Source organism: Dermacentor andersoni, chromosome 2 (assembly GCF_023375885.2).
Source record: "Dermacentor andersoni chromosome 2, qqDerAnde1_hic_scaffold, whole genome shotgun sequence".
In the NCBI taxonomy this organism is placed as follows: domain Eukaryota; kingdom Metazoa; phylum Arthropoda; class Arachnida; order Ixodida; family Ixodidae; genus Dermacentor; species Dermacentor andersoni.
The window spans coordinates 228,779,620-228,803,223 of record NC_092815.1 but is presented as its reverse complement, the minus strand read 5'-3'; the positions used below and the strand labels follow the sequence as shown (position 1 = coordinate 228,803,223).

At 42.8% G+C, this 23,604-nt stretch overlaps 1 protein-coding gene across 1 annotated transcript in view; it reads left to right on the top strand.

Moving 5' to 3' along the window:
* LOC126539822 (serpin A3-7-like) overlaps positions 1-23,604 on the top strand; it is a 70,020-nt gene that overhangs the window by 26,057 nt on the left and 20,359 nt on the right. The window contains exon 2 of the mRNA XM_050186648.2: positions 19,493-19,641. Coding sequence (XP_050042605.2) covers positions 19,493-19,641 — 149 coding nt within the window. The remainder of the gene's footprint in view (positions 1-19,492; positions 19,642-23,604) is intronic.

Below are 23,604 nucleotides of genomic sequence, written 5' to 3'. Positions count from 1 at the left end.
GCACCTCGTAAATTAAAATAAGTTCATGCCTTTTAGTAAGCTTACATGCAGGCCGCAGTCAACTGTTTCTGGTTAGTATTGAAATGTGGGTAAGCTTGCTATAACAAGCCTTGTTGTTGCCCATTCTTATAGGCACATGCTGTGATATCCATTGAACTGGAGGACCATATTTTCATCGCTACTGAGCATCATGTTTGCAGATATGATCTTCAAATTATGGCTTGAGCAGTGGCACAACCAGAGATGGTACGGGGGGCACACTGGGCACGTGCTTAGGATGTGTCACAAGTGGTGTTTGGGACACACCAGACTAATGACATACTTATGACATCTGACAATGATCAATATTTTATTTATTAATAGGAGTATTGTCATTGATACTGAAGGACGATGATGTGTTGTTTATTCCTTTTGTCTTTAAATATAAAAATTGAAGTTAGTTCAGCAATTGACTGTTGCAGTCATTTCATTTTTCGCATGCATTTCAGTATAGGAAGACTAAGAGCCAAGATTTTCTTTAGTGCCGTGACCTCATTGCTTGACTGTCTTGATGTTGTTTTACACCATGTCCTCGTGTTGACTTTTGCACGCGATTTTTTTTCAGACACCTGCTTCATATAACGCAGGAAGGCAGCTACAAGCACACAAGGATGTCAAAGAGCCGGCCTAGCGCGACTCCACGTACCGCAGAGGAGTGCATGCCTAAGAATCGAAATAGATTGCTATGCAATTTGGACGAGAAAACTAGAATGTGGGTATAGTGGTTGTATCATTTTACTGAAGGTCAACAAAACTTTCAAAATATAGTATGTCACACCAAGATGAAAATTCTCACGTGGACTAGGCACTCATCTTAACATGATCGTGGGAAAGTCTCTGATGGGAAAGTCAAGATCAAGTATGTTTTCTTGAGGCAAACACATAGGAGCAAGTGTCATTGAAAAGTTAGAAATGTGTTAAAAAAAGCTGATTAGTTTTGTGAGAAGTGACTGCTTTTTGTCTTGCCTCTCAACAGAATTATCCATGTGATGAAAAGAATACTGGCACAGTGAAATTGCATATTTGCTTAGTGATTTAGTGATATAATACATACTTTCAATGAGCAGGGTGCCTGTGTTCACTATAAAAAGTAACAGCTCATGCTTGGTTAGGTGCTTACATAATTTAGCAGCACGTGAATGCAAGGGTGCAAATACAAACCACTGTCATTCTGTATTTTAAATGCTGACATGAAGCAGAAAAAGTTCCATGTCTTCCCTTTTATAAAAATTTACACCTAATTTTGTAAGTATGGCTTCCTCTTAAGTTCCAGAAACGGGAAGCATTGGGGGCAGAGTATCCCATGTTTAAGAAGTCATTATCGTTTACTTGCATGCTCACAAAACCAGTTCATTAAAACCGCTCGTGCCTCCAAAAGCGAAAGCAAGGAGCAATTAAGGCCTTTAACTCTGTACACCGTGGTGCGCACCTTACGTCTTAGAAGCCAGAATTTAGTTTTGAAATGTAGCATTAGAAAATCAGGTGTTATAGTATTGAATGAAAACAGTGAACAGACAGTAACAATATAGGGCCAGGAAATACCTAGCTTAAAGAATGTAAATATCTTGGTATATGGATAAACGAAGGCAATAGATATTGGAAACACAGTAGCCATAACTTCCAGTCACTTGGAAATGAAAAATATTTTTAAAATGTAAAATTGTGGTTTCTGCTTTGAAATAGTCATATGATAGCTTCTGGCAGGTATTTCATATTTTGATTAGGGTGACTCAATCTACTTGCCAACCAAGTATGCTAGTGGAGGCAGAAATGTGTTCATTGCAATGAACTGAGAACATCTGAGTGGAAGACTTGTTCATCAATTGGCGAATGTGAACATATAGTGTTAATCAAGTAAAAGGGCCTTAGTTTGATGGCTTCTGCAGACAAAATTAAAGCATTTTTACACTGTGAATTTCTGGACTTAAGATAGCGTGCACAGTGAGGCAACGTATCAATCTTTTTAACACATATGTACTTGTTTTGAGACGAAGATAAGATTTTGTGAAGCGCGATAATTTTTCTTCAGCGCATCTTAACCACTTCATGATGGTAGTAAAAAAGCTTTGTTTTCAGGCAGTTGGCCTATTATGCAAGTATGCATTGCCGCATGCAAAATCCACATGCATGAAAGGGATATGTGAAACAAAATGGTGCCTTTCTAATTGATGATTTGCTTCTTTGTCTTTTTTGTGCAGTTCCCTGCCTGTACTTATGCTTATGTCGCCTTTGATGCAACATATTCATCACATCTGATTTTGGTTCACCTCTGAAGCCATGCTATGCTTTAGTTAGATTGAATTTTCAACTAGTCACAGTAATTGATCATGTAATTATGCAAGCTGCTCCTCATAAATATAGCATTCTTACCATAATTAGAATGAAAAGCTACCATATATAAAAAGAAAGTTGATGCGCAAGAATTTAATGTCAATGCTCCTTGCAGTTTTATACTCATTTGCTACACACTAGATAATATTGTAAATTGAATTTATTTTTTGAGAAAGTGTAACGGAACAATCCTAACAGCACCAGGAAACTACTTTCGTGATGATGCCAACTGAATAGGAAATATGATACGCCTCTGTACTGCTTTGAGACTGGGCAGAATATTGCTGCAGAACCACGACAAGACACTCTTAGAAACAAAGAGGTGCAGGCTATACATGAATAACTATGTGAAATATAAGCAAAGCTAGCTAGACCTGCGGACTTACATGAGAATTAACAACACATTTCTAAGCTCAATGTACTCTCAGTCAGGAACATCCATACGCTGTACAGGACGGTATTAAATTGGCAGCTGTATTAGAATATGGCACAAAAAGATTTCTTGCACAACTTATCTACGTTACCAGCTACATGCTTAGCAGCTCATCTGCTAACATGTGCCATATAAGTGCATGCGTTTTGTGCCAGAAATGCGTTTGCTGGCCAGTAATGTGGCGCATATTTCCCTTCGACCGTAGTGTCAGCACTTTGTGAGTTTGCACACGTTTGCTCTATGTTTAACTTTCCGTTGTATACTTTATTTTTGGGAAGGTGGAATCAATTACAAATAAAGGATATTTCTGCACTGTAACGCTAATCAAACTTTAGAGAATATACTTATGTTTTATTACAAAATATGTTGTAAAGTTCATGGGCATCATTGTAATCTCATCTTATGTGTTTGTCAGCATGTTTCTCAAATTATTACTTTGTCTTGGGACTGATCAATAAAGATTTTGACCTTTTAAGAGAGAAAATGTCTCAACTGAGTAACTGGGCGAGTACAGATTACATCCAATTCACCAAGAATAAGTGCAAGAGCCGCTTATGAAGGAATCAAATATTCCCCACATGTAAGTGTTGCGGATCCCTTCCAACGTAACCATGGCTCTACATCGTGCTTTCTCACTATTAGGAAGAGTACTAGCACTCTCTTCAGAAGGAGTACAAGCACACTGTTTGGGGGAGTAGAAATACTCGGCTTGGAGGAGTAGAAGTACGCGGTTTGGAGGAGTAGAAGCACCCGGTCTGGAGGAGCACTATTATCCTTGGGGGGAGAGTATTAGCACTCTGCGGAATAGTACTAACACTCCCTTGCGGTAGAGTAATAAAATTCGGTCAGGAGGAGTGATTCTACTCTCTCAAAGATGGTCGATGTCGATGATGCGTCGAGGGTACTCTCGAAAAGAGAGTGAAATATGGCACAAGCAGATACTCCCTCAACGACAATGCCCGGAACTGTGTTCTTATTGTGTACGTACAGCAGTAGAGCCGCAGCTTCCAGGTTTATTTTATGCGGATGACATTGTGTTGCTAGCTAACAAGCAAAGTGATTTGCAACGTCTGGCTAATATCTGGGGACAGGATGGCGAGAATTTAGGTTTGAAATGTAGCATTAGAAAATCAGGTGTTATAGTATTGAATGAAAACAGTGAACAGACAGTAACCATTCAGGGCCAGGAAATACCTAGGTTAAAGAATATAAATATCTTGGTATATGGATAAACTAAGGCAATAGATATTGGAAACACAGTAGCCATAACTTCCAGGCCTAGTTCAACGTGCGGCTAAATATGGAATCCGAACACAGACGGAAAAAACAATAACAGTAAAGGGGAAGATTAATGCAGCCATAATGAAGCACAAAGCGCTATGGGTATACAATAGGTACGAGGTGCTAAGGGGTATGTGTAAAGGTGTAACGGTTCCAGGACTTACTTTTGAAAATCCGGTTGTTTGCTTGAAGTCAAGGGTACAATCAGGACTCGATGGGAATCAAAGGTCAGTGGGACGCCTCGCATTGGGCGCTCATGGGAAGACTACAAATGAGGCTGTGCAGGGTGATTATGAGCTGGACAAATTTTGTAGCGAGAGAAGCTCACAGTAAAATTGATTACGAAGAACGACTGAGGAGTATGGAATAAAGTAAATGGACTGGGAGAGTGTTCAGGTATTTGTACAGAAAAGAAACATTGATTCACATTGGAGGAAAAGAACTAGGAATTACCAGCAAGTATGCGGCCGTAGGGTGAGCAACAAAGCAAGAAAGAACGTGAAGCGGAAAGTCAGAGAGGCTGAAATAATCTCATGGAGGAAATGGAAAAGAAACCTTCAATGAGTAACTACTTAAGGGGAAAGAACGAAATCAGGAAAGAAACCATTTATGATAACTCAAAGGGAAAGTCTTTACTTTTCGAAGCGAGGTGAGGATGCCTTAGAACACGCACCTATAAAGCGAGATATAAGAAGGAAGAAGAAGCATGTGCTTGCTTTGGTAAAGCTAGGGAAACGATAGAGCATGTTTATTAGGATGTGAATACGTCTGCTCAACAATCGATTTAGGCACCACTGGCCTCCTTGAATCCTATGGGTTCAGCGAGAGCAGGGGAAAAGTAAACATGTCCGCAATAGAGATTAATAGGAGGCGAGTAGAAGATTAGTGGAAGTAGGCAAACGACAAAAAACAGAGACGTACAAACACAAAGTTCACAATATGGGGCAGAAAATTTGGTTATGGGAATTAATCGTGCGCTTTTCCTTTTTTCTGTGTCTTTTTTTTCTTTTTTACTTAGGTGGAACGTTAGGCAGTATAACAGTAAGAGCTTGGTGGCGCAAACCACCGCCCCGTTCCAATGGGGACGCTCATAGCATCCATCCATCCATCCATCCGTCCGTCCATCCATCCATCCGTTATGGCCAGGACCTCTCTCTCCGAGTCGCTTGGCTTCCGCGTGTGCTCGTCCCTTTCGTGTATGCTTGGGGTATTGGTGGCTCGAGCCGTACATGTCGAAGAATATGTCGGCTTCTTTCTGTGCCGTACGTTAACCACAGTTCCGTCTTCAAAAGCGCGTGAGTCAGGAATATTTGATGCTTGGATATCGCAAGCTATATAGAATTGAAGCGATCTACTGGTTTTGCAATGCATATATGCGCCAAATCCACAAATTTTGCGTAAAAAGAATGTCTACAAATTCAACATGCGAAGTTGTGTATGGTGCTTTGCTAAACAACTAACATTCCCTTAGTACTTAGCCATGAGAGATTGTGTTTTACATGGACGAGAAATCTTGGTAATCGGTGTTAACAGGTAATCCATGTTAGAAAGACATTGCCCAGCGAAGCTGTCATTGTGATTGTTATTACTCTGGTGAGTTCTAGTCAAATATGGCCACATTTTTTATTCGTAAAGAGAGAGGCGCGCATTTCGTATTGACAAGGCTGTTGCTACTTTTCTGCTACTTTGCTGCTAACACGACGGGCCGTCATATGTAGAGTAATTACATATTTAATTCATAAATACCATAGTTGCAATTACCTGAAAGAAAAGTTTCGTGGTTAAGATCGAGAGCCAATCAGTTGCAACTGATGAATGTTTCATGGTGGCCCTCAGTAGCCTTTATCTAAAATATGGCGAGCCCCTCACGTAACGATAGCAGCCTACTGTCGTTATGGCGAGGCACGCATTGTTCGCGAAACCGATCAGTACACTACAACTTCGGATTCAAACCATGAAGCAGTTTTTACATTGCCGATTGCAAAGCCTAAAGTATACTCGAGGTGCTACAGCGCAGCGTAGCGTGCCTAGAAAGGGAAAATTCGAGCAACTTCTGCCTCACCATGTGTCGATCCAGCGTTCTTATACAAACGCAGAACTATTCGCTTCGTCAGTACATAAAAGAGAACCTAGCAAACCTTCATAAGGAATTCACAACAAACCTTACGTATTTACGTATTTACCTTGGTTTTTGACCCTCCACCCGGGAATTATGATATCTTCAATATGTCCCATACTAATAATGAAGTACGCTTCGGGTTCTTTGTGGCTGCTGCCATACAATACAAGAAGCATATTTCACAAAAAATATGGGCCGCGCAGCCTGTGTTAGTCCGTCAAGCAAATTCATGTCTCTTCCTCAATCGAAAATCACGAGTAAATTGGTCGATTGAGTTGAACGCGTAGCACGATAAAGCAAATAAATATTCATACATTCTTCTTCGTATTCTGCAAACAGCTGTAAGCCTCAATTAGTTTTACTTAAAATTACCGGCAATTAAAATAAACACGTGAATAACCGCCTATTCTTGAGAAGCAGTCAAATCAGCAAGTGGTGCTGGTAAAATGTAAACTACAGTGTTAGATGAGTCATCGTGTTACGGCCGACCGTTTCTGTGCTAAAAAATTGATATTATACTATGAACTACTCGTCGTGAGCAAACTTGTTTTAGCAGATTAAAATAGAGGCAACTATTGCAGAGGTCATATATTGCCAGCGTTTGTGACATACTTGTTGCACCGCGGCACGTATGGTATCGTAACTGGATTCTTATATGCTGTGTCTTTGCGGTTGTCGATGCGCGCATGAAAAACTTGCAATGGGCCGGTCTGTGCTCCTCCGCTGGCACTGTAGCGTTGCCTTTGAGAACTGTATTGTCGTCTAAGAAATATCGCGAACGAATACGTCGCAAAAATATATTTGAGGTGACGGCCATAAGTATACAAGCAGAGGGAACGAGAGCGAACAAACGAAAACACAGCAAAAGGCGCCCGGAAACCACCCGAACTGCAGCAGACGACAGGCACGAGTCCGTGCCGTGACGTCACGCGAGCGGCGCTTGCATTGCCCCTATAGTTAGTTCTCGGGACCAATCGCCGTCTTTCATTCCCCGCTGCGTTTCGCGTTCGCTCTTTCATCCTCCGCTGTGCTCGTTTGCTCGGTTACGCCGAGGAACACCGACTCTCAACGCAAGAACGTGCGCCTAAAGTTCCAACCACTGGCATGCGTCGGCAAGCTTCCGCACGCGCCAATGCGTCAGTCAGGAACAGAGTGAAGCGTGACGACGAGCAGAGATTTTGTCGATTGCCGATGCTAAAAGTTCGCCGACGCGTGGCGACGCGTCGCCGGCGTGCACCAATCAGAGACAGAGTTGCGTCGCCGGCGTCAACCAATCGGAGGCTGCGAGGCTTCCGGCTGCTATGCCTCTGATGGCGCCAATGCGAAGATTCCGATCCCAATGAACATTGGAGTTCTTTGAGAGCACGACGCGCGCCACAGTGTTCCTGAAAGACAGTGTTGTGATAGTAGGCCGACAACTACACGACCGACGACCGTGCGTTGGGGCAGTGTGGCGTGGATCCGAATCTACTTCGAACGAAGCCGACAAATCCAACTTGCCCACTGCGTTCCACAGGTCTCAGTCAGATCGTCTGCTAAAGCATCCAACCGAATCACGATTATCCCGAAGTCTGTGCATGGTGTATGTGAATTTTGTTGTGCTCGAAACGAAAAGAAACATGCTTCCGAACTCCGCAGTCTGGATAATCAGCACTCGCCTACCGACGATGTTGTTTACGCTAGCGTAGGCCTAGCGCGTCCATCGAGTTCGTAACTGACGAGTGAACGAGCCAAGCTGAAAAACTGTCGAAGGAAATGAATTTTCAGTTTCGTTTGGCGCTGCAGCGATTTCAAATATGGCACTCCTGACTTCGTGCGGTGTGTGATGTGGTGAATGAACAGTGTGGAACTTCTGGTGGTGAACCGCGGCGTGTTTCGTGTGGTCTCAGGTGACTCAAGTTTAACGGGCGAGCTCTGCGCTGTTTCCAGTGGCAAAGATAATTATCGAAAGGGAAAGACACTAGCAGCAAAACAATGGGAAGTACGTATATATCATCAGCCATGCCGTCCGTTTCAGCTGACAGTGCGCTATTCTATTCCGCATGTGAATCCAGTTCAGTACAAGCTCACAGTACTCCTCCACTCACTTTTTGAAAGTGCAAGGGCTAGTTGGAAATAAATCGCTTGTGTAGCACTCAAGAACGCTCACGCACTGAAGGAAACAGGGCACAGCTATGTTTGACTCAGTGTGTCCTTGTACTTGAGCACTGCAAAAAGAAATGATGTTTGCAATACGTACACCGTGTGCAATGCATAGGAGGACCTGCATCATTCAAGACCTATGCGTGTAACCGCGTATACCAGAATTGCTTCGATGCCTCCTTGAGAAGCAGCACATACTGAGTCAATGAAACTGTAACTGGCTTTTCATGTCTTTTTTGTTTATGGAGAGCGCAGATGGCGCGAGTGAGTTGCGGGGAAGGTGATAAGGTGTCCTCAGGGCTTTGTGAAGTCGGTATGTTTAAACTGCCGAAACCTGTTCAGCGCCCACTAAAATATTTCTCACTGAGATACTATAAACTGTGATCAGGAACAAAGATTAACTCAAAACCAAGTTCCTAATCCATTTTCGCAGAATGCGTTTCATTAACAAGTTAACATTTCCACTGCCACATTATGCCAGTGTACAGCATACGCGCTTGAAGTAAATAGATTCCGTAAAGGTGAACGACTGGGTCTACAATAACAAACATTTTAGTAGCATTGCAAAAAAGTGCTGCCATGAGTATCAGTCACAAAAAAGCTGATCCATGTCGAAGCTACTTCATCGGAGGCAGCCCTATAAAGACTGTTCGGGCCCTTCCCATTCTGGGTCTAAAATTCAGCCGTTCACTCGACTTTGCTGCGTATGTCACCAAGACTGTACCTAAGGATAATCACATTCTTGGGTTTGTGTCCCGTGTCTCCCTTCCCTGTACACTTTACGTCTTCCGAACACTCTACACTTCTATCATCCTGCAACGGCTTGAGTATTGCTCATCAGTATAGTCCCTGTACCAAACACACATCACTGACAAACTTGATTTTATTCAGTGCCGAGCCACACGCACCCTCTACTCCCAACATTTCGGTCGGCGCAAACTCACGCCAGCCTACGACGATTGTCTCAAAGAACTCAAATGGCACACCCTGCAATACCAGCGCAACATTGCACTAGTCTGTCTATTCTGCAGGGTGCTTGACGGCTTTCTGGACAGCACTCATCTTTCCTCTTCAGTTCGTTTGAACAAGCGGTCAGCACAGACTGAGCCCAATCATGCCTGCGCGGCCCGACACGACAACTCCTTGCTTATAACTGGCATACAGAGCTTTCTCTTCACACAACCCCCTCCCCCCCCCTTCCGAACCGTCCATTTGGACTCCCCTTCCTTGCGACCGGGCTGAATTGGAGTGTGCACCCGTCGACTGTGTGCATGTGTGCAGAGCTCTGCGATTGAGCAAGTCTGTGTTTGCGTGTGTGCACGTAGAGGGGGGGGGGGGGGGGTGTCTTCTGCACCCTGCAAATTCCTGCTCTAGATGGCTGGCTTCCAGACGCTCTAGCGTACAGGCATCAACCTTCTTTTTTAGTCTTGCGAGCTGTCTAGAGTGCCATGTTCCCACTGAGCTTACTATTATTGTTGTGATTATTATTATTATTATTGCTATTATTATTATTATTATTAGAATAATCACTACGACAACATAAAATGTGTTGAAGCCAGCAGGACACGTAATTCAAAATATGTTCGGAGCTTCGCGCGCTCTCACTGTTCTAAAGAGAGCACCAATAATGTATGCCTTTTTGATTAAAACGGTGATGTTTCTAACACTGCTGATGGCTTTGCAGAACATTTGTGTTCTCTACATAGTGTAAAAGATGCTTCGAGTAACCTCCCTTCTCAGTCTGGCGCGGTGTGTACGCTGTCAATGAAGACCCTGTTTCAAGTATATGAAGCGCCTGAAACCTTCCTTTTCTTGTGGTGCTGATGGTATTCTTTCCGCAGTCAGTCAATCAATCAATCAATCAATCAATCAATCAATCAATAAATCAATCAATCAATCAATCAATCAATCAATCAATCAATCAATCAATCTTTATTATTACATAAAAATAGTATACATATAGAAGTATACAGAAGGAGGTCCCATAGTTAAAACTGAATTGGCACCTCCTGTTCATGATTAACATAAAAGTTCATTTGGCAAGCAACAAAAGCTCAATTGGTACAATTCCAGTAATAATAAATAACGAGATACAAATCTAAGTAGATGAAGTAATTATTACACAATATAACGGCAGTAAGCAATATTTCGAAACTAGATAAAACTAAAGTAAAAGACGAAGAAAGAGAAAAAAAATTAATTACATGTTGGAGTACATAACAATGGCTGGTCTAAAACCAAAATCGGATTATACAGTGTATAGTGTCACTTACATATCACATAACAGAAAATTTTTCAGTTCATCACAAATCGATGGGGTTTCAGGAGTTTTATGATAAATGGTAATGCATTCCATGATGATATGGCTGCAAAGTGAACTGTCTGTTTCCCATAATTAGTGCGCACTTTGGGCAGAATGAAGTTATTATGCAGCGCAAAACGAGTTGAGTTAGTGTTTGTTATAGATGATATAGGAATTAGCGATAATGATATTTTGTCATTTGTTAGTTTGAAAAGAAAAGTTGCAAGGTTGTACTTGACAAGGGCTGCAACGTCTAGAATGTTATTTGCTTGCAGTAACTGTTTAGCATTGGCGGTGTGTGGATTCGACGTGATTATTCTAATTGCCTGGTTTTGGATGGTTTGTATCGGCTTTAGGTGAGTAGTGTACGTGTTACCCCAGGAGGTTATGAAGTAGTTAATGTGATAGTGTACAAACGCGAAATAGAGTGCGCTTAACACTTTCAGACGCTGTCTACATAATTGTGTACAGCAACATAGTGCATCAACAGCAAAATCACTGGCGAAAGTAGTGATATTTAAAGTACTTTGCATAAATCTTGAAACACTTATTATTAGAACTGCGCTGCGATAATGAATAACGTGCACAATGTCTTAGCAAAATGAGTGAGAAGGTATATGGTTCGGTGTTCTTACTCTGCGTCAGTATGAGGTATGTAACGGGTTCCCTTCTTTCATTGGTTTTCACAATGTCATGCACCAGATATAATTGTTAAGTGGCTGGACAAGTGCTTTTCAATGTTTTGGAAACACGAAATAGTTGATGTTCTCATATTTGGTGTTCTTGTGGCGAGTTTTCGCATGAACTCGAAATTCTGTAAACTTAACAAAACTCACTAAACAATTGAAAATTCTTAGTAGTTTCTGCCCTTGTACTCTTTGTACGATTCTGAAGATACAAGAGATGTGGTGAAAGCAAGTTTTAAATCAATGGGATACAGTGCCGTCTGAACGCGTTAAGACGTATGGAAGCATACTTGTTCCCTGTGCTCACAAGTATCTTCAAGAGTTCGCTAAAGCCTGGTGCGTGTTCTAGCATTCGGAAGGTATAATGGACATTGCCCACGCACAAATCGGGTGCTAGACATGCAGTTACTAACTGCCGGCCTATATCTATCCTCTGCAGTGCGTCAAAAGTATTTAAATCGGTATTGAATTCGTTTTTTCCCGTTAGTGCTAAGAACACTTTAAAAATGAACAGCATGGCTTTGTGTGCCGACGACTTAAAACTATTCGAGACTGTCAACAGTGTTCACCACTGCATCAACTTCGAAAAAGAAATTTTTTCAATATAAAACTCGTGCACAAGCAATAAGGTACTCTTAAATGCTTCCAATACTATGGCATTACGTTATAAGCGGAAAACACACTATGTGCCATTTTCATACACCCTTCGGGATGCTCCACTGTCCAGGGCCGATGATCTTGGTGTGTACTTCGACAAAACGCTAAGCTTCTCTTCACACAGATATTCACACAACGTGCCCTTCACGCTCTTGGAATTTTATGTCGTATATTGCATGATTTCCCCTAACCTGTTGCGTTTCTGAAATTGTATTCTGCTTCGTGCCTTCCACTACTAGAGAATGGCTCTGTATAAGGGGGTGCAACGTGAAAATCTAATTCTGCCCTCACTCAACGCGCCCAGAATAAATTGACATCTATCTTCAAGCGCCACTTTTGGCATTCTGGCGAACATAGTTCAGCCTTCTCCAATATACCTCGACTTTCACCTCTAGACTCAAGCATTAATTAATCAGACCTTTTGTTCCTGTTTAAGGTGCTCCACGGAATTATGCATTCTGCAAAGCTTCTTGATCATATGCAATTGTTTGTGCCACAACAGTATACCCGGTAGCATTCCACATTCTTTTCCTGGCCTTGGTGCATTAAAGACTGTGCTATATATGAGTCGACTCCAATAAACATGTAATAAGAATTGTGCTTGTATTGACGTACTTCAGAGTTCATTTTGTGTTTTGTGTATCCCCAGAAAATCATTTAGGATTAACTCCCTTTTACCCATCCTCGTTTTCTTTCTCCCTATTTGTTTCTCTGTCTCGAATGGTTTTGTCTACCACATTCACGTTTCTCGCTACATTTTGTCTCATATATTGCTTTTTAAGTGTACCAGTAGGAAGGCTCTATAGCCGTTCTTGGGCACTATCATAAACATCTGATTGATTGATTGATTGATTGATTGATTGGTTAATTGATTGATTGATTGATTGATTGATTGATTGATTGATTGATTGATTATTATGGTAGTATAAAATCATGCTTTTTAAGTATGTTCTAGTATAATATTTAAGTGGGGTAGATATTGTGCAATTAAAAAAAAAGGCATGCACTAAGGAAGTGCAAGAAAATGGTATGTGTCTGATCATATGCATTGTGCTATTAATTTCTTCTGAGTGTCAATAACGCTTAGCTACTGTGTCCAGTGTTGTGCAATAAAATATGCCACAGCAATTATTGCCTGCCTCACAGAACAAATTGAATGTCTTTCGCAGTGAAAACATCATATTAGGCTGAAACAATATACTGGTATTTTTTGTGTTGACTTGAAATGTATGAATTGTGAAAGGAACCTCCTTATATATATATATATATATATATATATATATATATATATATATATATATACTTTATCGATTTTGCTCTCCGTTGTTGACGAACCTTGTATAATCTGACTGCATACGCAAGACGAATTGCGTCGTATCGCCGCGGTGTTGATCAGAACCGTTGCGGACTCGGATGACAGTCACAACCATGTACCAATCAAGTGAATACAATATTTCCTACTTTTTGTCATCTTCCCGATGCGCGGCTTCATCGTCGCTTCCTGATTCCTGCGATGAAGACCACTTCACCCGGTCGAGATCATGTCACAAGTCTATGAAGACAATTAAGACACATACGTAGGTTCACTCAATGAATTTTTTTGTTTAGCACTTTATACGACGAGGGTAGCTACATGTGCTTTTACGTTTGGCACCTTCTTGTAGCGCAGGCAGAATGAGAGGGACAAACACACAGCGCTAACTTTAGAAAAATTATGGGGGTTTAACGTGCCAAAACTACTTTCTCATTATGAGGCATGCCTTAGTGGAGAACACCGGGAATTTCGACCACCTAAGGTTCTTTAACATGCACCTAAATTTAAGTACACGGGTGGTTTCGCCCCCATCGAAATGCGGCCGCCGCCGCCGGGATTCGATCCCGCGACCTCGTGCTCAGGAGCCCAACACCATAGCCACTGAACAACCACGGCGGGTGGCGTTAACTTTCAACAACAGATTTATGTTCAGTTCCCACAGGCGTACTTTACTCTTCAAAACGTCATGAGACACGTGTACACTGCTCGACAAATATTGAAAAAAATGCGCGAAAATCACATTTCGGTAATTTTGCGGCCCCGCTGATAATTTAGAATGGTGTCATTTTAATGCGAACAGAGGTAATCTAGTACTTGTACTGATAAAGGAACTGATGGCTTACTGGCGCATGCCCTTGAATTTTGCTGACATAACGCAGGACGGTCGTCGGATTTTTCTACCTATAAGCCATCTAAAGCTGTCGCCTTAAAATTTACATTTATCTTTTGACTCTCTATAAGGGAGCCTTAAATGTTCACAATAACGACCAATGACAGACACACATCGTATTTAAATGCGCGTAGTTGTTGATGCAGGCCGTGACTATGCAACGTCGAAACTGACGGTGAATCAACCTTTCTTTTTTTTTTTTCTTCACGAATCAGTACGAGTTCAGGAAAGGTTTGTCATGTGAGACATAGCTTTTAGAATTCACAAGTGACCCGCACTTTGACATTGATGGCGTCTTCCTCGGCTTTTCTAAGGCGTTTGATCGCGTAGCCCATTGCCGCCTGATTTCAAAGTTGAGCGTGCTAAGATTAGATTCACTGACACTAACTTGGCTCCGGAACTTTCTTTTTAATCGCCGACAGTTCATAATCGTTAACAATCTTTCTTCGCCCCTTTCCTATGTCTCTTCCGGCGTACCACAATGTAGAGTTCTTGGGCCGCTGCTATTTTTAATATACAATGACGATCTCCCCAGTAGGTCAGCACAAGGACTGGTAATTTTCGCAGACGAGAGCATTATTTACCGCCCTTAAACTTGCCCCGATGACAACCTCCTTCTTCAAAACGGCCTTCAGCTTCTTTTGGATTGGTGTAATACTTGGTTAATCACTCTAAATTCACCCAAATACAAAGTAATGTCTTTCACTCGCAAGCACTCGATCTCTAAGTTACCATATCACATAGATATTAACCCGATTTTTCCCGCTACTTCAACAAGTATTTAAGCATTAATCTGCACCAAGCTTTTCCTGGACCCTATCACGTTACTACTTTGTGTGCTAATGGTTCAAAATCACTGATGTACTTACGCCGAAACGCACGTATTCGCCCTCCAACATCCGCAATCTATCTTGTCAGACTTTCATTCGCCCCCAGCTCGAATTTGCCTCTCCAATCTGGTCACCCTATCATACCAACCTAATCAGCTTAATATAATCAGTTCAAAACAGGGCCGCTAGGTTTGTTCCACGTAACTATACCTACAATTCAAGCATCTCACAAATACGACGTGATATTACACTTCTGCCCTTAAGTACCCGACATGATTTTTAAATCTTATCATTCGTTCATAAATGCTTTTATGCGGCTAGAAAATATTATTTCCGGCTTCAAGTCGCACCTTACATATCACGCAGATTACATAATTTGCTAAGCTTCAAGCACTTCTACGGGAACACTTACGCATTCAATTGGTCTGCGCTTCCTCGTGCCTTTCGGTTATGGAACGCTCTCCCTGATTTCATAGCCTCCGAAACAAATTCAAATTCTGCCAGCTGGTAAGTTAATATTCCACTGCCCGACTTGAACAAAATGCATGATGTCTTTTTGTGCTCCATACTCCGCTCCATAGATAGCAGTCAACGCTGTGGAAGCTACGCAAGAAGTTCGGTCAAGAAACGTCATCACTCCGCGCGTTCCGTTCATGCGTCCCTGCGCGCCAACAGCGTTCGCTCGCGCGAGGCAGACGGCTTGCAAACAAAGAAACCGTAAAGAACAACAGAGATGCAAATGATCCAAAACAAAGCATTAGCAACCGTATACCACAGTGTCTTTATTTCTAACGATTAAAACTTTTTCTTTCAATACCGAGTCTATACAACCAACAATTGTGCTCAAGTGTGAGCGAATCCACTGCAAGGAGTCTTTCTAGCCTCCACAATGTTGACGGCTGTGTATGGAACGGGGTAGCTATATGAGTTCTCTGTGCTCCTTTGTTTATGAGTTCATCCTTTTGTTTATTACTCTTGTGTTTTCATCATATGGCATTGAAGTGGCCGCCCTTGTACATTGTTTACTGAAAGAACTGTATCTTTTGTCTTTCTTCTAATATGTACGTTACCGTTTCCTGTTATTTCTATGCAATTCTCTAATGTTTGTATAAATTGTGTGTACATTCTATACTGTCCATTATTCGTGTTAAGTATCATATGTTTTGTTATATACCCCTTAAATAAACTCTTTTAGCCCTTCCATGACGCCCCCCTTCCTGAATGCCTCATAGGAGCTAGGCCTGTAAGAAATTTTTAAATAAATAAATAAATAAATAAATAAATAAGAGAATTAAGTCTCCCGTCATTTATACTCAGTGTCTGGACCATGGTCTGATATGTAGGGATTCTAGATGCAGGCGTGACGCGAGCTTCTTATCCATCTCTAAAACGCCTGAGCGGTCATTATTGTGGTATCCGTATGTTCACCAAGGGCACCCGAGGTTACGCGACGTTTCCAGACGCCGTACTCGTGCATTCTTGGTCGTTTTTTTTTCGTTTTTTTTAAGATCACCTGTCTCACCGATATACTTGTAATTACCTTACATTCACCGCTGCATATGATCTAGACAGTTGTGGGGGAGTTCTCACGTGCCAGCTTAGCTTTTACTTTAGCTACAAGTACAACGCTCTTTAGCTTTCGTGTTCGCGGATGCGCAATTTTGGTGTCATACCTGCGCATGATACGAGCGATGGTCTGCCTCACTTGTGCCTAGGGATTATGGAATCGGAGACGATGCAGAACGCCATCTTGCTCCGTCCGACAACTTCTGCCGCACTGAGGAGAGATGAAGGATAGCCACAGGTTTTTAATCAACAACGTCCGCCGCATCACGTGTCTAATTTTCCTCTTTTGTGCAAACGGTTCTTGCTCGACACAACAGCGTAGCAGCGGTAGACCTCCGCATTTGCACAAGGTAAAACGCGAGGGCACCGACCAGTGTGTGCCGACTTTCTGTAGGCGTTGAATGACAGGCTATTTTTAGAACGCTTGGCAAGAACGCCGAGAAGCGGTGCACGACCGTTCACTTCTTGATCGACGGTCAAATGACTTGGCTCTTCCCCACTATTAGCATAGCCCGCGAAAGCAGAGAGACCACTTTTCTGAATTATACAGAAGCCAATATCCACATACCGTAGAAATACCTTTGTAGCTGGTGTCGGAGATGTGAACCCCCGAATTTCTACGTCCTCCATGGCAAGACTGGTAGCAGAAATAGAACGTACACCTTGCCTCATCAGGTAAAATATAGATTCTGTTGGGAGACAAAGTATGGGCTCGACAAACAGAACCTAAGGATTCAGAGAAGCTGGAAGGTCAATTGGAGACCAGTCGGGCCGTGAACCGTCACTTTCGTGAGCAGCAGTGCAGACCTTTACATTCAGTTTTACTAGAACGCTTGTGAACAGCGACACATTCAGGTCGGTACACTGCGCATTAGCTCCGTACATCCGCGTTCGCACACAAGGTATGCTGGGAACGCCACTAAAGAAAATTCAACAATGAACTCGGATACGACATTCGACGAGCTTATTCGCATGGCAGCAACTCCAGAAATTATCGATAATATAATCTTTTAATACGACATATTCGGAACGCGAGCCAAAGCCAGAGTAGGTTCGTGGCTGATGCGCTGACAAGCGTCTCTCTTTACATCGCGCAAATCGAAGGTCAGAGAGAATAATAAGCTACTGACACACGCTTCAGTCATCGTGGTGCAGTGAAAGCAAGCACAAAAATGTGTCCTTCGACACAGGGAAAGCTTGCTTCTCTGAAACGACAGAATGCGACGCAGCTTTACTTCGGTGAACCTGTTATCCCATCTTTCTGCAAGACAATCACGATGAGATTGCGACCACTGCACCAACCCAAGTGTCACCGATTTCGCACGATCGCAAGCAGCAATGTTGGTAATGTGCATAGGATTTCATTAGTAGCCCGAAGACGCGCTACACTTTGCGTGAGTTTAGAAAGAATGAATGAATTCTAGAGTTTTACGTGCCAAATCTATGTTTTGATTATGAGGCATGCCGTAGGGGGGTACTCCGGATTAATTTTGACCACCTGTGGATCGTATGTGTTCAGAATCTGCCGCAAGGAGAACTTGTATAATTCTTGATTTCTTAGATGTTCTCTAAAGTAAGGCCTCATACCATCGCTACAGAGTAAGTAGGTCTATAAAAAATAAAGAAATCAAAAGAAAGAAAGAAGGAAAGGAAGAATGAAAAAAAGAAATAAAGAAAGAAAGAACAGGATTCGTAAATTTGGAGTCTGTTAAAGAAAAGTAGGATCAAAATGTTTTCGAAATCGAAAACTTTGACGTTCCTTAGAAGTTATTGTCCAATTTCGAAACAGTGAGTCCTGCAAGTTACTTTATTTCCACTAAGCAGTTTCATTGTGGCGCCAAATAAAATAAACGATAAAATGTCTATGGGCAGATATCCGCGGAAACCAGCGCATATCCGTCAATGATGGGTGCGTGCGCACGCAGGACAGAAACATTTGCGTGCGCGTACCAAAAATCATTCCACACTTTTTTCTTTCACAGCCAAATTATTGGCGGCAGCGTCCACTGCGGTTCCGGTTGGAACAAACTAGCCAGTAAACACGCGTCGTCAGACGGAGGGCGCGCCAGCTGCCGAGTGAGACGGCTTGCGCACGTGCGAGGAAAGTACGCAGCCACACCAAAGTAAATGACGACCTGACAAAATAATGTAAAAAATACCACTGCAAAGTGTTCATCTCTTTTGTGGCTGCCGAACAGATTGGTATATGGGGTGCCCTGGGAAATATGAATTATGGCGGCCTTCTCAGGTTCCGCTGTTCGATTCTTTCAGATGCGAAAAAAGTTGTTTCTTTTGACTTGTGTGCGCTGTATGTCTTAGCTATTGCTTGTGCGATGCCAACGATTTAATTTACGATTCACCATATAGATTTGGCGATATCGCTCATCACGGCCGCAGTCCCTGATTGCCTTTGACTTTCTTATTCTGCGACATTCCTTCCTCAGTTCGAGACACTGTAAAGCGGTGTCCCGGGGGGGGGGGGGGGGGGCGAAATACAGAACGTTCGTTTTCCGAAGCTTTGCCGCTCGTTGTACAAGGTCAGGTGGGTGCTAATAAAGCGGAGTCTATCACCACGACATGTCGCTGCTTTTTTTATTTATTCTTTAAAGTTAATCAGTTAGTCGGTTCATTAGTCAATCGGCCATAACTTTTGTTCCTAGAAGCATCCATAGAAGGGCGATGCTGCGGCTTCAGTACTGTGCCAGCATGACCACATATGAAAGCCCCTGGCTGTCGGTGTAGTGGCTGCCTAAAAAACTACTGTCTGCTTCTTCACCTGAATAAATTGGAAACATATTGCCGCGCCTAAGGCCGAAAGTGAAAGTAACTTACTGGAACTTTTGTTTCCCTTCAAACGTTTGCTATAGACACCGATAGCACTGGGCATCTGCATCACGTGCAGGTGCTGAACCGCGTGTTCGAGGCGGTCAAGGAGCGCCAGAAGGTGAAGATCGAGTTGCCGCGTTTCTCAGCCACCTTCGAGGCCGAGCTCACTGACGTCTTGCAGAAGCTCGGCATCCGCGAGGCCTTTACGGACGAGGCCAACTTCAGGTACGGGTCACCAATTAAAAGCAAAAAAACCAGATGGCGTTTCGGTTTTTCACCATGCTTCGCTAGACAAATGACACGGTAGCAAAAAATCTATTTAAATGAACCTGCAAGATAGGTTTGTGGCTCGAAAAGCTTCAAGTTGGTGTCCAAGTATAAAAACAACTATTTGCTAAGAGGGGCTGTAACATATTCAGCTCTACATACATATACTGACAGCGACTGCAACATATTCAGCTCTTAGAACGCGCCATTTAATCACTAGTTTAATGCGTCACCACTCTTACCGTTCATCGCGTACTTTCCGGGCTGATCTATGTTTGGATCTATGCACGTTTACCTCTAACATTTCTTCCCGCCTGTCTGAGTCAATGGGTAGAGCGTGGTCGAATGTATAGCGCACATGGCTGCTGTGCTGACGGAGCAGGGACAGAAACCAACCATCAGACCAACTTGGGTCACCGAACATGCGGTAAGGCGTCGCCAATACTTGCGCGGGCGCGTTGAGAACCCATGGCGCGTCGCCGGCTATCCTGCCGGCGTGCCCGAAGGCTCGCCTGGTGGCGGCACCGTAGCTTTTGCTCGTATCGCGGTGCCCGAGCGCCCGTCTACGCTGTAATCCTTCGTAAAGCGCCAAGTGCTTACGGCTGCGGCGTAGCAAACTTTTTTAAGTGGTTAACAAGTAGTCGGAGAATTCAGTAGCGCTATGTGCTGAATGGGGAAAAGCGATGCAGTCGACGAATATTTTTCTGAGGCTAGTTGAATTGTGGGGTTTTACGTGCCAAAACCACCATTTCACTGTGTGGCACGCCTTATTAGGGAGCTTAGGATTGATTTTGTCCACCAGGGGACCTTTAACATGCGCCCACAATGCTCGGGACCACGGGCGTTTCTGCACTTCGCCCCCATCGAAATGCGGCTGCCGCGGCCGGGTTTGATGCCGCGACCTCGCGCTTAGCAGCACAATACGATAACCGCTAAGCCACCGCGGCGGGTAGAGGCCCCTGATGGATGCGCCACGCAGCGTGGTTATATCTCTCGAGGCGACGCAAAACCCGCGCCGCGGAACTCGCGGGCCGCTGGCGTTCAGTGCTCAGCGGCAAAAGATCACAAGTGTTCTCTATCTGCCTTTTCAACGCCGCTATTGGAAATGACAAATAAAACTTCAGCGTAATAGAAGTTACAGCTTGAGTGATATTGTGAACAAACCTTATGAAGAACTCGGAAGCAACATTTTTTGTAACTTATTTGGGCAGTATCTAGCCTCTGTAACGCGGTCCTGTACGAAGACTTGGGGGCCCGAGAACGCATTTTCTCAAGTAATGACTGGTTATCCGGATAACTCCTTTTGTTCTCGCAAATTTGCCCTAATGTTCTCGTTTGAGTGCACAGATAACTGCTGTGGCTTTTGGCTCAAGGTCAATTGAAGGTCGCTGACAAAGGGAGCTGAAAGCATTTCGTGCTTAAAAACGCAAATGCTTGACAGCGCAATAGATGACCAACATCTGCATCCAGAAGGTGCTGTAGCGCGCTTCTGTGGGCTCGAGGCACATTGAGAAGAAGTCCAGCGGCCTCCGGTCTGTGCCATCGTGCGGCTGCAGTACTGCACCCACTGCCGTGGTCGACGCGTCTACCGTAAGGCGTTTTGCAGCGTCGTTGAACGGATGAGTCAGCAACACTGCAATCGCCAGCCACGTGTTGGCTCCCTGGAAGGAGTGTTCGTGCTCCGAGGACCAGTGGAAGCTAGACATTTTTTTTTGTAGTCGCGACGCAGCAGGTCGGTAAGCGGCTGAATAACTTGCGAATAAGATGGTATGATGTGCCTGTAGCTGTATGTTTTGCTTCCTGCGACACGGTCGCCGAAGTCATATTTTATTTTTTATTTATTTATTTTCAATACTGCTGCTCTCCTTCGAGAGCGTGGCAGTTGGGCAGTACAATAATTCAGCTGTACAATGCAAGGAAAAAGTATAGATTACACAAAAGTAAAAAAACGACATAAGCAGTGCAAGTTATACATAGTACTATACAAGTAAACCATGTTAAGATTAAACGGAATAGTAAATAATAAAAAAAAGGAAATGTAAAAGAGCAAGCTGCTTTATAACAATAGCACAGATATTACTAAGGGCAAGTAATAAAACGGAAATAACTAAAATAAACTCATTATGGCAAACGAATAAGCTGTCGAAAATTAGAGTGTTTATACAAATTTCCTAATGAATAAAGCAATCTGTGCCGGTGTCCCTGCATGCATAATAGGTACTGTTATTCACACACAGTTTTTTCTATTTGTAAGATAAATTCGGATAATGATTCAATGTTGGTGACAGTAGGATCAAGTTGGTTCCATTCTGCTATCGCGAGCGGGAAAGAAGAATACTTAAATGTGTCATTTTTGCATGTGTATTCTGTCAATGTGTGCGCATGCTTGTTACGTGTAGGTTGAGCCTCAGAGAATGAAATGTATCGGGAGGTATCTATTCTGTAGTTATTTTTTAGTAGTTCAAAACAAGAATTTTAAGCAAGCGTGTTTCGCTCTTGTGGATAGCGTTCGCAAACCGAACTGGGTTAAAAGATGTGTTGGCGAGTCTGTACGTCTATATTTGTTATGGATGAACCTCACAGCTTTACTTTGTATTGATTCTAGCTTACTTATGTTAGTCTGTGTATGCGGAAACCAGACTGTGTTAGCGTATTCGAGAACAGGCCTTACAAATGATGCGTAGGCTAGCAGCTTCGTTGGCTTGGTTGCGAGTGCCAGGCTTCTCTTTAAGAAAAATAGTTTGCGCAGCGCCTTTGAGATTATATTACTGATATGTTTGTCCCATTTGAGCTCCGAGGTTAATGTAACGCCTAGATATGTGTGTTCTTCAACTTTGTTAAGTGGAGTGTCGTTAATTGTGTAAACAAAAATTGATGATACCGTTTTTCTGGTTACAGTCATGATCGCGGATTTTTGTGTGTTTATTTGCATCTGCCATTTGGAGCACCAATCAGCTATGTCAGCTAGAGAATCATTTCATTTAATATGATCATTGTAATTGTTAATTTCTCTGTATATGACGCAGTCGTCTGCGAATAGTGTTATATTGCAATTGATGTTAGTTGTGATATCGTTAATATAGAGTAAGAAAAGCAATGGTCCAAGCACAGACCCTTGGGGGACTCCGGATGTTACTGCGACTGTTAGAAAGAGTTTTTTCCTAAACCACAAATTGCGAGCGGTTATTTAAGAAACCTTTTATCCAAGCAGAAAGTTCTCCTATACCAAAAACCTTTTCGACTTTAGCTATTAATTTGCTGTGACATACACAGTCGAAAGCCTTAGACAAATCGAGTAGAATCAAGTCAGTTTGACCGCGGTTATTAACTGTAACAGCAAGGTCGTGGACTAGTTCCGTTAGTTGGGTTACTGTCGATAGACCACTGCGAAAACCGTGTTGGTTGGGTGAAAAAAAATTTATGCGCTCTAGGAATACTGTCATGTGCTTTAAGATTACGTATGTGTTCTAGAAGTTTACATGACGTGCTAGTTAGTGAAATGGGTCTGAAATTTGAAGGTAATGTTGTGTCACCTCGCTTGTGGATTGGGATTACCTTTGCAATTTTCCAATCATGAGGTAGTTGTGAAGTCTTAAGTGATTTCCGGAAAACTAGGCCAAGATATTTACTACACCACTCTCCATATCTTTTGAGGAAAGTATTAGGTACGTCGTCGGGGCCACTACCTTTCTTGGGGTCAAGTTTAAGCAGTAGATTGAAAATACCTGCATCCGTAATGTCTAGTTTAGCGATTTCCGCGGGATGTTGCGTTGCAAATGGGGAATAATGTTATCATCTACAGTAAACACTGACCGAAAAAAATCGTTATATGCGTTAGCCTTAGCAGTTTTTTCTTCGGGAAGAGAATGTGATGTAGCATTTTTATTAGTACGAAAGTAATTCCAGAACCTGTGAGGGTTA